Below are 12723 nucleotides of genomic sequence, written 5' to 3' on the forward strand. Positions count from 1 at the left end.
GGCAAGAGATTAGAGGAAGGAGAAAATCAAGATTAGCTGGCAGTTAGGAACAGGTGAAAGTCCTTTGTCACTATCAAGGGCATCAGATACACTCCCATAGCCTGGAATGGTTGACTGATACCTATCACTAGAAGACAGCATAATCCAAGGCTCATTATGACTCAAGGGGATTTGAGAAGGGTAATTGCCAGTGTTCATTGCCAGTAGGGCATCTTGGTAGGAGGTGCAAAGTGCTTTCCAGGTCACACTTTTTCTTTATACCCAGGGCGGTATATTGTCTGTGTACATTTTTATCTCCTGTCCTGGTCTGGGAGTCCCTTGGTGTAGTAATGACTTATCCACCCTTGTGGATATCCGTGGATATAAATGCTTGTATATACCAAACCATTCTCAGAGTGGCTTGCACACAGATTTGATAATACTTGTCAAAAGCTAGAATTTGATTTATCCCTCTTATTTTACATGCCTTGTTTCTGAAAGTTTTATTTAATTCACGTCACTAACCTCTAAGAATTCTCCCCAGAGTTATTCACAATTAAGGACTCAGTCTTCGTAGATATAACTTTTTTCAGTGCTTCGCTCAAAAAACAAATGCAAGTCAAGCAAAGATTTAAAAAATGTTACATTTAATTCTCATCCCTCCCCATTCTCAAGCTCTCTTCTTCACTACTCAGGAAAAAACTAACAAATGAATCTATAACAAAAATGGAAAATGGATAAAACTGAGGGAAAGGAAGCGGGAATCATCCAAGTTTTGTTATATTTTATATCATATTAGGTAATTAGTAGTAAACGTTGGGGACTTAGCTATGAGGGTTTTAAAACAGCAAGACAAATGAATTTGTAGACAAAGCTTCTGTAACAATCTTTTTAAAAGCTGCTGTTTGGTTTTCAGTGCTGCAATCCTGACCTCTAGTGGACATCCAAAAGATAAAAAATAGTGGGAATCAAAAAAAAAAAAAAAAAAGCAAAAACCAAAAATGAAAACATCACATCATTTTATTCATTACTCCATCAAAGTCCTTTATTTAGTCATCCTAAAATTTGAACTTTTTTTTTCCCACTGTACAGCAAGGGGATCAAGTTATCCTTACATGTTTACATTTTTTTCCCCCGAATTTGAACTTTTAAAGCATTTATAATATGAGAAGCAGAATAAAGTATAATACATTTTGGTGAACATTCGCAGCATCCTGTATTTAAGAACAGCCAGAATTTACTTCTTTATATTTGCATAGTAATTATCTTTCACTTTCTTCTCTCTGTGAAAAAACTACACTATTGTACAGATCATAGAAGTTAGGAAATTATCAAAGAGAAGTGAAAGGGATACCACTCTGCTTCCCTGGTGTGCATAACAAGCTACGCCAAACCTGAGTGGCTTTAAAATGATTTGTTTGGAGTGAAACAGATTGATATTATGTAGCCTCCTGTTTGATGTGCTGACACAACATTGCTTCTGTGGTATTTGTGCCAAGAATACGTCATCTAGGTTAAGGCATAAAAAACATCAGACAAATCAAATTGAGGGACCTTCTACAAAATAATTGGCCAGTACACTTCGAAAGTGTCAAATGTATGAGAGACAAAGGCTGAAAGGTGAAAGGAGACATGACAAACTTAAGGTATCATCCAGGATTGGATCCTGGACCAGAAAAAAGCCATTAGTGAGACATCTGACAAAATTTGAATACCACTTTCTTGGTTTTGATAGTTGTACTGTGGTTACGTATAATGTTAACATTTGCTGAAGCCAAGTGAAGGATAGGCAGACACTTTGGGAATTATTTTTGCAGGTTTTTTTGTCAATGTGAAATTATTTCAAAATGAAAGATTTCTAAAACAGTTTTTAAAGCCATTTATTTTGTTGACAATTTCATCAGTCAGGAACTGGGGAAGGGTTCAGCCGTGTGCTACATCTCTGATCCACGTGGCATCAGCTGAGGCACTCGAGGCCAGAGGTTTCACTTTTAAGATGATATCTTCACTCACATAGCTGAGTGATCCTTGGCCTCTCTTTCTGCGCGTCACATCTCATCCTTCAGGCCCCTTTCTCTTTGTTTGGCCTCTTAGAGCGTGGGAGTCTAAGTGTCATTGCACTTCTTACATAGTGACTGGTTGCCAAGAGTGAGCGTTCCAGGAGGTTGGACATGGAAGCTGTCAGTCTCTCATGAGACTGGGCGCAGAATGATGTCATAGCTTCACTTCTCCCATCTTCTGTAGGTCATAGAGGTAGCATAGTCATCCCAGATTCAAGGGGAAAGGACCAAGACCCCACCTCTCAGTGGGGGAAGTGTCCAAGGCTTATGACCATCTTTAATTCATCACAGATAGCTCACCAAAATCTCATGACTTTGCAGTAAAAATGGAATCAGTGAAAAAAAGCATGGGTTTTGTTGTTGTTGCTGTTAGACGTAAATTCTAGTCCTGGCTTTACCGTTTACCGATAGTGTGATGTCTCTGAGCCTCAGTTTTCTCATCCCTAAAACGGCAGCAGTAACACATATGCCTTAGAGTTACTGAGAGAAGTAGTGAAGATATATATACAAAACACCAGAAATGGCAGGTGATAAATATATCAACCTAATAATAATGACTAGCACTTACTGAGTACTTAGCAAGTGCTCAGTAGTTTTTTATGCTTTTTTTTGGCTGTGGCATGCAGCAGCTTGAAGTGGAATCTTAGTTCCCCAACCAACGATTGAACCCACAGCAGTGAAAGCCCCAAATCCTAACTACTAGACCACTAGGGAACTCCCTTCATTTGATATACTTTTTAGATGCTGTCTTATTTAGTTGTTGCCCCTTCCTGGAGTGTTGTGTCCTATGTTGGGTGGGTCAGACAGAGCAATCGCTTATTTCTTCTAGTTTGAGTTGCATTTGTCTGGGAGCCTGCTCCATTTACATGGTCTGATCCTTTTTCACTACCTTGTTTGGATTTCCATTTCCACATTCTATTTATTTCGTTTTATTTTGATCCCTAAGGACCCAGGTGCTGAAGCACACTTGGCACTTTTTGACACTACCTTTTCAGCATTTGTTCTCAGTGCTGTCAGTGCAGTTTTTGACAGCTTCTCACACAATCTGTCAGCTCCCTCTGAGCCCACGATTGCCTGCTCATCAGAGCCAAAATGTTCAGTGTCTTTGTTCCAGCAAGTGCTCTGCTGTCAGCCTTCCTTTATTCAAGATTGTGGGTGCTCACTTGTTGGCCTCTCCAGGAACATGATGATCTGCACTTGGGAGCAATTATTTAATTTGGGGCAATTACTTGTAGGTGTTCTTTAAAGTGAAGATTCTGCCTGAATTTTGAAACAGCAGCTTTGCAATCAGTTAAGGAACCACTTCTTCATACACACAGGGCTGATCTCAGTCTGCTTGTTACTGGAAGAAGGTGGTGACCCATTCTTTTCAGAGCAAGCTGAGTTTTTCTTGCTTCACATCCTACAAACAGTCAACCAATTTTTGTGCATGACCAAAAAAAAGTTTTTTATTTTGGTATAAGTTACCTATTTCTCCTCTCCACTCTTAAAAAGTACTTGCCTTTAAATGGGAAGAATCGCTTTAATCCTTTAGGAATTAGAGGACAGATTAAATAATGCCCAGCTAAGGGATTATTCATTCATTCATTTATTCCTTGAGCCATCTTCTCTAACTTAGTGGCTAAGAATATGACTTAGAGAGTTACACTGTGTAAGTTAAAATCTACTAAATAGCTCTGTGACCTTGGCCAATTAGTTTAACTTGTCTAAATCTTAAGTTCTTTGTGGGTTAAGTGTAATTTAGCATTGTTATGGGATTAAATAGGAATGTGTTTTTAGTGTAATTAATTTAGATCTTGGCACGTAGAAAACATTCAGTGGATGTTGACTCTGACATATTATCTGGCTCTTGAAGTTAGACCTCACGCTATAAATAATAAGTAGCTATAACAATGTGTGTATTATTTTTACTCTTAATAATTCTTCAAATACTTTAACTCTTTCAGTCCTAGTAGGAACACTTATTTACCTCCTCAGTAACAAACAAACTGCTACAGATTACATATTTCTGAAAGGGGGGGCATTTTGAAAATATGATATTTTTCTTTTTAAAATGTATTTCAAAAAATATATTTCAGCTCAATTAGGCAAAAGTTGGACCATGTAAGAGTCAGTGGACAATGAAATAATGGAGGATTTATTTCATATGGTGGCTTGGAAGAGTAAGGGGTGGCTCCCTTATAGTTCACTTTATTGTTGGCTAGCAGGCTGAGACCAAAGCTTGCATTGACATTGTCATCTTAAAACCAACTTGTTTGTAGTGCCCAAATGCTAGACTGTGGAAAGTTACAATAACTTAATGATATTTCTAACCGTATTCCTAAATAGGGATGTCTTACTTAAAACAGAAAAAAAATAGGAGTTCCCATCGTGGCTTAGCGGTTAGTGAACCTGACTAGCATCCATGAGGACACAGATTCAATCCCTGTCCTCGCTCAGTGGGTTAAGGATCCGGTGTTGCCATGAGTTGTGGTGTACATCACAGATGCGGCTCAAATCCAGCATTGCTGTGGCTCTGGCATGGGCCAGTGGCTACAGTTCCGATTGGACCCCTAGCCAGGGAACCTCCATACGCTAAGGGTGCAGCCCTAAAAAGACAAAAAAAAAAAAAAAAAAAAAAAAGACTAAAAAATATTTTAAAAATTAAAAAATTAAAGAGAAAACAATAGATGTTTAAAAACATCTAACTAAGGCTGCTTTTTCTGCTTTCCTCTTAGGAAATCAGGATACATTTTGTAGTGAAATAAAGAATTTGATCAAATAGCAAGTTTTTCCTGATTTCCAACAACTCAGAGGTCTGAAAATAACTTTTTTTTTTTTTTTTTTTTTTTTTTGCAGAGTCAAGTCATACTATTCTACTAAGTAAACAGTATTTATTAAACTAAACCTTTAGTTTTAGGCTTGTAAAGTCTTTATTTTTCTTGATTTTAATGGATACTGTCTAGGGTTTCAGGTCAGCAGGTACAATAATACTTTATTATTATGAATATATTTAAAGAGTTTATATATATAAATTTTTCTGATAATTAAAACTTTCGCTTCCCAAAGTTAACAAGAAATTATCAGCTTTTTATTTAAAACACATGCTAAACTTCTTAAGCACAGTATTTCAGACATAATGTAAGCATTCACTAACATTGCTGAGATTATCACAGTGAACTAATGTTAACTGTTGAAAGGCTATTGGCTCTACTAAATGGGCCCAAACAACTACTTTTTTTTTTTTAAGTTTATCTTCTATTTATTGTCAGATCTAATATTTTAATTCTGGCAACTCTCTCTCCTAACCAACCCCGTCTAGCACATACTTTGTCTTTTACTTGGATTGTCTATAAACTATAAAATCATATTACCAAATTAATTCTAAGTAGATATGAAATTTAAATTTGAATAAATTTTTTTCTTCTTATTAGTGAGAGCTGATGCTGTTATTTAGAACATTTTTCTCTAGGTTCTTGTTTGTGTTTTTATAGCTCAGTTGTCCAATAGTTTGACTTTGAGATAATAGAAGAGCAGGGTTTCTTACTTTCATTTGATGATGATTCTAGAAATTGGTTTAGTTACATCCATAGGGGAAAGAATAAATCCTAGAAAATTTGGACTAGCTAGTAAAGTTCAACCATTTGGTCATCAAGCACTTATTATGTACATTGCACCAGCACTGTGTAGCGGAAATGCTGTTAAATTACATATCAGAAGGCTTAGCGGATAATCTTAGCCTGCTACTAAATACACATATAACCTTAGGTTAGTCAAGTTCATATTCTGAAAAACAGGAATCATAACAGTTAGTTATGTGGATCATTGAGATTTCACTCTTCCCGTGAAAGCAGGAAGGTGGGGGAAATGTTTAGCAGGGAGGTTGAGGACATAGCAGGGCAGGCTGAACAAGGAGTGGAGCCACCCGAAGAGATCTGGGGAAGACCGGAGAGTGGGAGCCCGGCTTAGGAGAAGGCAGCAGAGCATTACCAGGATTAGGGAAGAGAGACAAGAGGTGCTTCTATTTCCAGCAGTGACTCAAAAAGCAAGAATCAGAGGGGCTATGGGTTTAGTCTTGATGGCAAAGTGACAAGCACTCAGGTTGTGAGGACTCACTACACCTAGCACTTGTGATGTGGGGGTGCGGAGAATATGGAGGAGAGCCTAGGAGTGGGCAGCAGCTAGTGGGTGAGGATCCAACTTTAGATTAGGAAAGCAAAAACTGCGTAATTGTAACCCAAGTTTTTTAAATTGTTATTGTCGTTGGTGGTGTTATGATTCTTATAGTGGTCTTTTTTTTTTTTTTTTTTTGTAATTATGATCAAAACCAGTCTATAGGAGTTCCCATTGTGGCTCAGTGGAAATGAATCTGACTAGTATCCATGTGGATGCAGGTTCAATCCCTGGCCTCACTCAGTGGGTCAGGGATCTGGTATTGCCGTGAGCTATGGTGTAGGTCGAAGATGCAGCTCAGATCCTATGTTGCTGTGGCTGTGGTGTAGGCTGGCAGCTGTAGCTCTGATTCTGTAGCTCTGATTCTACCCCTAGCCTGGGAACTTCCATATGCCACAGGCGTGGCCCTAAAAAGCAAAAAAAAAAAAAAGCAAAACTAAAAGCTAACCTTCCCCCCAAAAAACAGCCTATAATCATTGCTTGGAGTAGCGATTGACTGTGTCAATTTGATTTTGTCCCCTGATTATACTTCCCACTTTTTTTGGTTTCTCAAAGAATTGAGGACACCCAAAACCTTCAACCAAAAATCTTAAGTTTATTATTCATCCCTTCTACCATTACATCCTGTGTTTGGTAGTGAGATTGAAAGGTTAGCAAATTATGACAGAAATGAACTCTGAGTACCTGGTCCTAATCCCTGCTTCTGACTTTGGAGACAGTAAAAGGATGGTTTATTAGAAGTTCTTTGCACAACACATCTGATGCAGCTCCATATCCAAAAGGCAGATAGATTATATTTGTGACCAAGCTGAAGAGAGCGCATCTGATAGACCCTGGACTTCTGGGAGATGTCACCTCAAGCTTGAAAAGGTCTTTCGGAGTTCCCGTCGTGGCGCAGTGGTTAACGAATACAACTAGGAACCATGAGGTTGCGGGTTTGATCCCTGCCCTTGCTCAGTGGGTTAAGGATCCAGCATTGCCATGAGCTGTGGTGTAGGTCGCAGCTGCGGCTTGGATCCCGAGTTGCTATGGCCCTGGCATAGGCCGGTGGCTACAGCTCCGATTTGACCCCTAGCCTGAGAACCTCCATGTGCCGCGGGAAGTGGCCCTAGAAAAGGTAAAAAGACAAAAAAAGGAAAAGAAAAGGTCTTTCTTTTCATGTATGATAACTTTCATGAAACGGAAACAGTGTATTCTGCGGCAATTTTGTTTCTGACACTGCCATCCTAAACATTTATGATTCCTGTCTCTCAAGTATAACATCTCAACATCTCTTCAGAGTCACTGGGCTGAACTCAAAGTCAAAATTCAGCTCCAGTATGGCTTCTTGGCAAACTTCTTTATTCCTAAAGAAATTTTGCTCTGGTTTTCTGAACAAAAAGGACAAAGAAGTCTAGTAGGTAGCCCCTTATTACCACCTGTAGGTGTACAAGTACTCCTTTTAAGCAAGCACTAAAACAAACAAAAAATAAGAACTGTAGTGGAACAGTTCCACACATACAATCTATCCTAATTATCAGCAACAATTTGTTCTTTGTTTTGTTTTATTCCATTTTGTCTGCCACTGGCAGTTTAACCATATTGTACAGAAAGGACTTACAAATTTCAATTAACAGTTTTAGACTTCAGTGTCACTGCCATTTTAAGGACTTTGACTTTTACAAGCCTTAGGCCAAAAATATATTGAAGAAAAATAATTTATTGTAAAAACAGTAATTTTATGTGAGCATTAATTGAATAGCACCTAAAATTTATAACAAACCTCTCAAAGAAGGAGAATGTCTTTTTAAAAATCTCATGGTTTTGGTCTTGCCTCATGGCTCAGTGGCTTAAGGATCCAGCGTTGTCACTGCTGTGGCTCAGGTTGCTGCTGTGACATGGGTTTAATCCCTGGCCAAGGAACTTCCACATGCCACAGTGGCCAAAAAAGAAAAAAAAATCACATGGTTTGATTATTATTGTATGTGAAAATGAAAACAATTAGGGATTTTTATTACAGACGTAAAGAAGGATTTTATTAAAAATTATGGAAGTCTTGGGAAAATACTTAATAAAATAGTGATAGATGTAGCAGTATTGATTTTGACTTTTTTTTTTTTTCCTATTTCAGGGTTTGAACATAATCTTTCATGTAGCCTTGGCTCTCCTAAAGGTAAGCCTGTTTTTAAATGTTTAAGTTACCAAACTGACTTACTCCTCTGCCCTTTTAACTGGATATCATTCAGTTTACAGCCTTTGACTCATTCTAGATTCTTGAACCCAAAAAAAGACTTCTCTGAGAAGCTCTGATCCTCTCTCCTTCTCCCATTCTTTTTTGTTCTTGTTTGTTTCTTTTTTCCCCTTATCATCCATTTAATCTTGCCATCGTAGCCTCTTTCTAGTAACATATTAAGATGTTTCTATTCATTCTAGTTGTATAATATGAGAGAGTTAAAACCTATTTTCTGTCAAAATGATGCCAGCATTTTTCTTAAAATACTTCTTACCATTATAACATCCCTGGCGGTACTTAAACATGTAATTGAATTATTAGAAAGCTTCTGTAATACACTGACTAAAAAAGAAACTGCTACATTTCAGTTTGAAGTTCTTTCTCAGAGAGCTAGAAATTTATAAGACATGTTAGAATTCAATTATAATTACCTTGTTGGATTTTATATCAACATATCACTGCAGCTTTAAAAGTGTGGTAACAGCAAGACATTTGCTACAGAGTTGTTGAAAATAACCTCCTTGGTTTTTGTCCTCCAGTTAAAGATGAAGTTCTGTTACTAAAGGTAATAATTGCCTCGTTTATAAAAGGATGCAGGCTCACCCTTTTCCCAGCAAAATGTAGTTAAAATCTCAGGCACCAAACTCGGACAGATTTGGTTCTCATTTCAGCTCTAGTGTATGACCTTGGGCAAATTACTCGTTGTACTCAGATCCTGAATTTTGAGATAATAAAGAAAACTAATATGTGAGATTGCTAAATAAGAGCATACATAAAAGTCCTTAACATACTGTCTAGAAAATTTTATTGTCCAATAAGTAGTAGCTGTCATTATTGTGACTACAATTATATTCACAAGGTAATACAGAGTTTGTTACTGGATTCCTCATAATTATTCCAGATATCTAAAGCATAATGACTTGAATCTTCAGGGAACCTCTTGATATTCTAGGAGAGCTTCCATACTTAATCATTAAATATCTTGATCCAAAACAAAGGTATCTATCACATAATATGGGCCCTGCTCAACTCAAGAGGTCGGCTGCTGCTCCTTCCTTATCTTTTATTCTGTTAAGCATTTGTTTTTCCTGAAGTTCATAAAATGTAATTCAAGTTTTTCATTAGGTCATTTTTTTTAATTTTTTTTTTCTTTGTCTTTTCTAGGGCCGCTCCATTGGCATATGGAGGTTCCCAGGCTAGGGGTCTAATTGGAGCTGTAGCCGCCGGCCTACACCACAGCCACAGCAACATGGGATCCGAGCCGAGTCTGCGACCTACACCACAGCTCATGGAAACACTGGATCCTTAACCCACTGAGCAAGGCCAGGGAACAAACCTGCATTCTCATTGATACTAGTCAAATTCATTTCCACTGCGCCACAACAGGAACTCCCTTTCATTAAGTCATTTAGAGTTTAGATATGAACAATTCATATGAAATTGAAATTAGTTTAAGTTAAGGGAAATATTTTAAATACAGTAACACATAGGTCTTTGCATATATCTTTCAATGAAGTCATGGACCTCTACTTCTAGTTGTTGTTTTTTTTTTTTCTTTTCTTGTCATTAAAACAAATCAAAACCAAAAGTTTTCTAAGTTGCCTTCTGCAGAGAGCTGGAGTAAGACTTTTAGAATGCTTAAGCAGTAAGGGTATTCTATAATTCAGACTAAAAACAATATTGAATCATAAAGTATATATAAGGAAGCCCAACAAAGTTCTGATTTTTCTTATCATGTCTAATTTTTTTTATCTCCAATATTACATCTTTCCCAAGATGCCTTTCCTCACTTTTTAGTGACTTTTCCTTACTAGCGCTCTCAGTCCATGCTTTGTCTGTCTTTTGAGGATAACTCAGGACTTCCCCTCTGTACTCTATGTCAGCCTAAAACTTGATTCATCTGATAAATTACCCTCCTGGTTGAAAGATTCGGGGGACTTGATTCTATGACTTTCACTTACTTTTGGCCATTTAAACCCTGACATGCCTGTGCGGAGGACATTCGCTGGCCATTAGAAAGACTTTTGTGTTTTCTCTAGCAGTACAAGGACATTCATCGGATATTATCTTGGAGAATTTGTCTAGTTAGAGAAGATAGAAAGGAGAGCTTTCTCACTGCTATTGATTTATAGTTATCTCTCTTGCTTGTTTGAATCCTGGGGCTGACCCAAGATAGAAACCGTGTATACAGGCTGCATTGAAGTGTGCTTAATTGATCTAATTGCCCCCACTGGGAAAAGGAATACCTCAAACACATATGGCTAACTTTCCCCTTCTAATCTAATCTGTCAGATAAAAGAATATAAACTTGTTTATATGAAAATAACGAACTTATTCAAAGTTCTTATAAATCCAGCCTAACAAATTTTCAGTATAGCTGCAGAGGGACTTTAGATTTCTCTGTATTTCTTGTGATAAGGGGAATCAGAAAAGGAAGGAACATTGCTGGAGCACTTGCTGTGTGCTAAGTATTAGCATGGGTCATCTCATTAGCACACATTAAATGTCCAGGCAGTATTTGTAGGATAATCATAAATTTTGTCAGATAAAACCATCTAATTCTCTCCCTAGTTGATAGTTGAGGGGATCGAGGCCCCAGATTGCTTAAAGTCTGTTGGCTTAGCAAAGGCAATGCTGGATTACAATATTTTAAACATCATAAATATAGGTGAATGTCTCTATTGCTCAGTATGGGTTTATAAATATCTACATTCTAAATTGGAGCTACTTTCTTTTGGGTTTGAAATGGTCTACTGGGTAACTAGAAAGCAATTGAGCTAAAAAGAATGATTTGCTAAAGTAGATAGCATCATTAAATCATTTAGGATGTTGACAGTGTCCACTAGGTAGGTTAAATATATTCCCCCAAATCTAATTCAGTTACTGTAGGAAACACTGTAGTCATAGCGTGGTACATTATAATAGCTTAGAGATGATTAGCCAGAATCAGTCTTAGCCAGTTCTCTTTGTATTCTCTCATGATTCTTTTTATTTCTGTGGTACTGGTTATAATTTCTCCTTTTTCATTTCTGATTTTATTTATTTGGCCCCTTTTTCTTTTTTTCTTGATGAATCTGGCTAGAGGTTTATTGATTTTGTTTATCTTTTCAAGTAAATATCTCTCAGTTTTATTGATATTTTCTGTTTTTTGTCTCTATTTCATTTATTTCTTTTCTAATCTTTAATATTTCCTCCCTTCTACTAACTTTTGGCTTTGGTTGTTCTTGTCGCCTTTAAATGTAAAGTTAAATTGTTTATTTGAGATTTTTCTTGTTTCTTGAAGTAGGCCTGTATTGCAGTGAACTTCCCTCTTAGAATTGCTTTTCCGGCATCCAAAGATTTTGGAACATTCTTTGAATTTTCATTTGTCTCAAGGTTTTTGAAAATCTCCTTTCCGTTTTCTTTACTGATCCATTGGTTGTTTAATAGCATGTGGTTTAGTTCCCATGTGTTTGTGTCTTTTCCAGCTTTCTTCTTGTAATTAATTTCTAATTTTGTATCATGGTGGTTGGAAAAGATTCATGTGTATGTGTGTGCATGTGTGTGTGTGTGTCTCTGTGTGTGTGTGTGTGTCTGTGTGTGCACGCCCAGACTAGTGGTCAGATTGGAGCTGTAGCTGCTGCCTATGCTCTGAGACATGTAGGATTTTAACCTTCTTAAATTTATTAAGACTTGTTTTATGGCCCAACACATGAATTACCCTGGAGAATCTATTATGTGCACTTGAAAAGACTTTATTCTGCTGTTTTGGGATGAAATGTGTTGTATTTGTCTATTAAGTAATTCTGAACTAATGTGTCAGGCCAGTGTTCCCTTATTTTCTGTCTGGATGATCCACCCATTCATTTAAGTGGGATAATTAAAGTCCACTACTGTTATTGTATTGCTGTCTATTTCTCCCTTTATCTGTTAATATTTGCTCTCTATATTTAGATGCCCCTAAATGAGTATATTACTATTTACAAATGTTACATCCTCTTGCTGGATTGACCCTTTTATCATTATGTAATGTCCCTCTTTGTCTCTTGTTACAGTCTTTGTTTTAAAGTCTATTTTTTGATATAAATATTGATACCCCAACTTCCTTTTTATTTCCGTTTGTATGGAATCTTTTTCCACACTTTTTCTTTTTGTCTGCAAGTGCTTTAGACTCAAATGTGTCTCTTATCGGCAACATAGAGAAGGTCTTGTTTTTTTTTAATCCATTCAGCTGTGCTACGCTTTTTTGGGGAGAATTTAGTCCATTTATGTTTAAAGTAATTATTGATAAATACGTATTTACTATCTTTTTTTCTGATTGTTTTGTACTCTCTCTGATCC

The 12723-nt window shown here is 37.0% G+C and overlaps 1 protein-coding gene across 2 annotated transcripts in view; it reads left to right on the plus strand.

The window, feature by feature from the left end:
- RABGAP1L (RAB GTPase activating protein 1 like) overlaps positions 1-12723 on the plus strand; it is a 657663-nt gene that overhangs the window by 459266 nt on the left and 185674 nt on the right. For both annotated transcript variants that reach the window (XM_013989628.2, XM_021102607.1), the window contains exon 18: positions 8302-8343. In XM_013989628.2, coding sequence (XP_013845082.2) covers positions 8302-8343 — 42 coding nt within the window. The remainder of the gene's footprint in view (positions 1-8301; positions 8344-12723) is intronic.

The sequence above is a fragment of the Sus scrofa genome, chromosome 9 (assembly GCF_000003025.6).
Source record: "Sus scrofa isolate TJ Tabasco breed Duroc chromosome 9, Sscrofa11.1, whole genome shotgun sequence".
NCBI lineage: Eukaryota > Metazoa > Chordata > Mammalia > Artiodactyla > Suidae > Sus > Sus scrofa.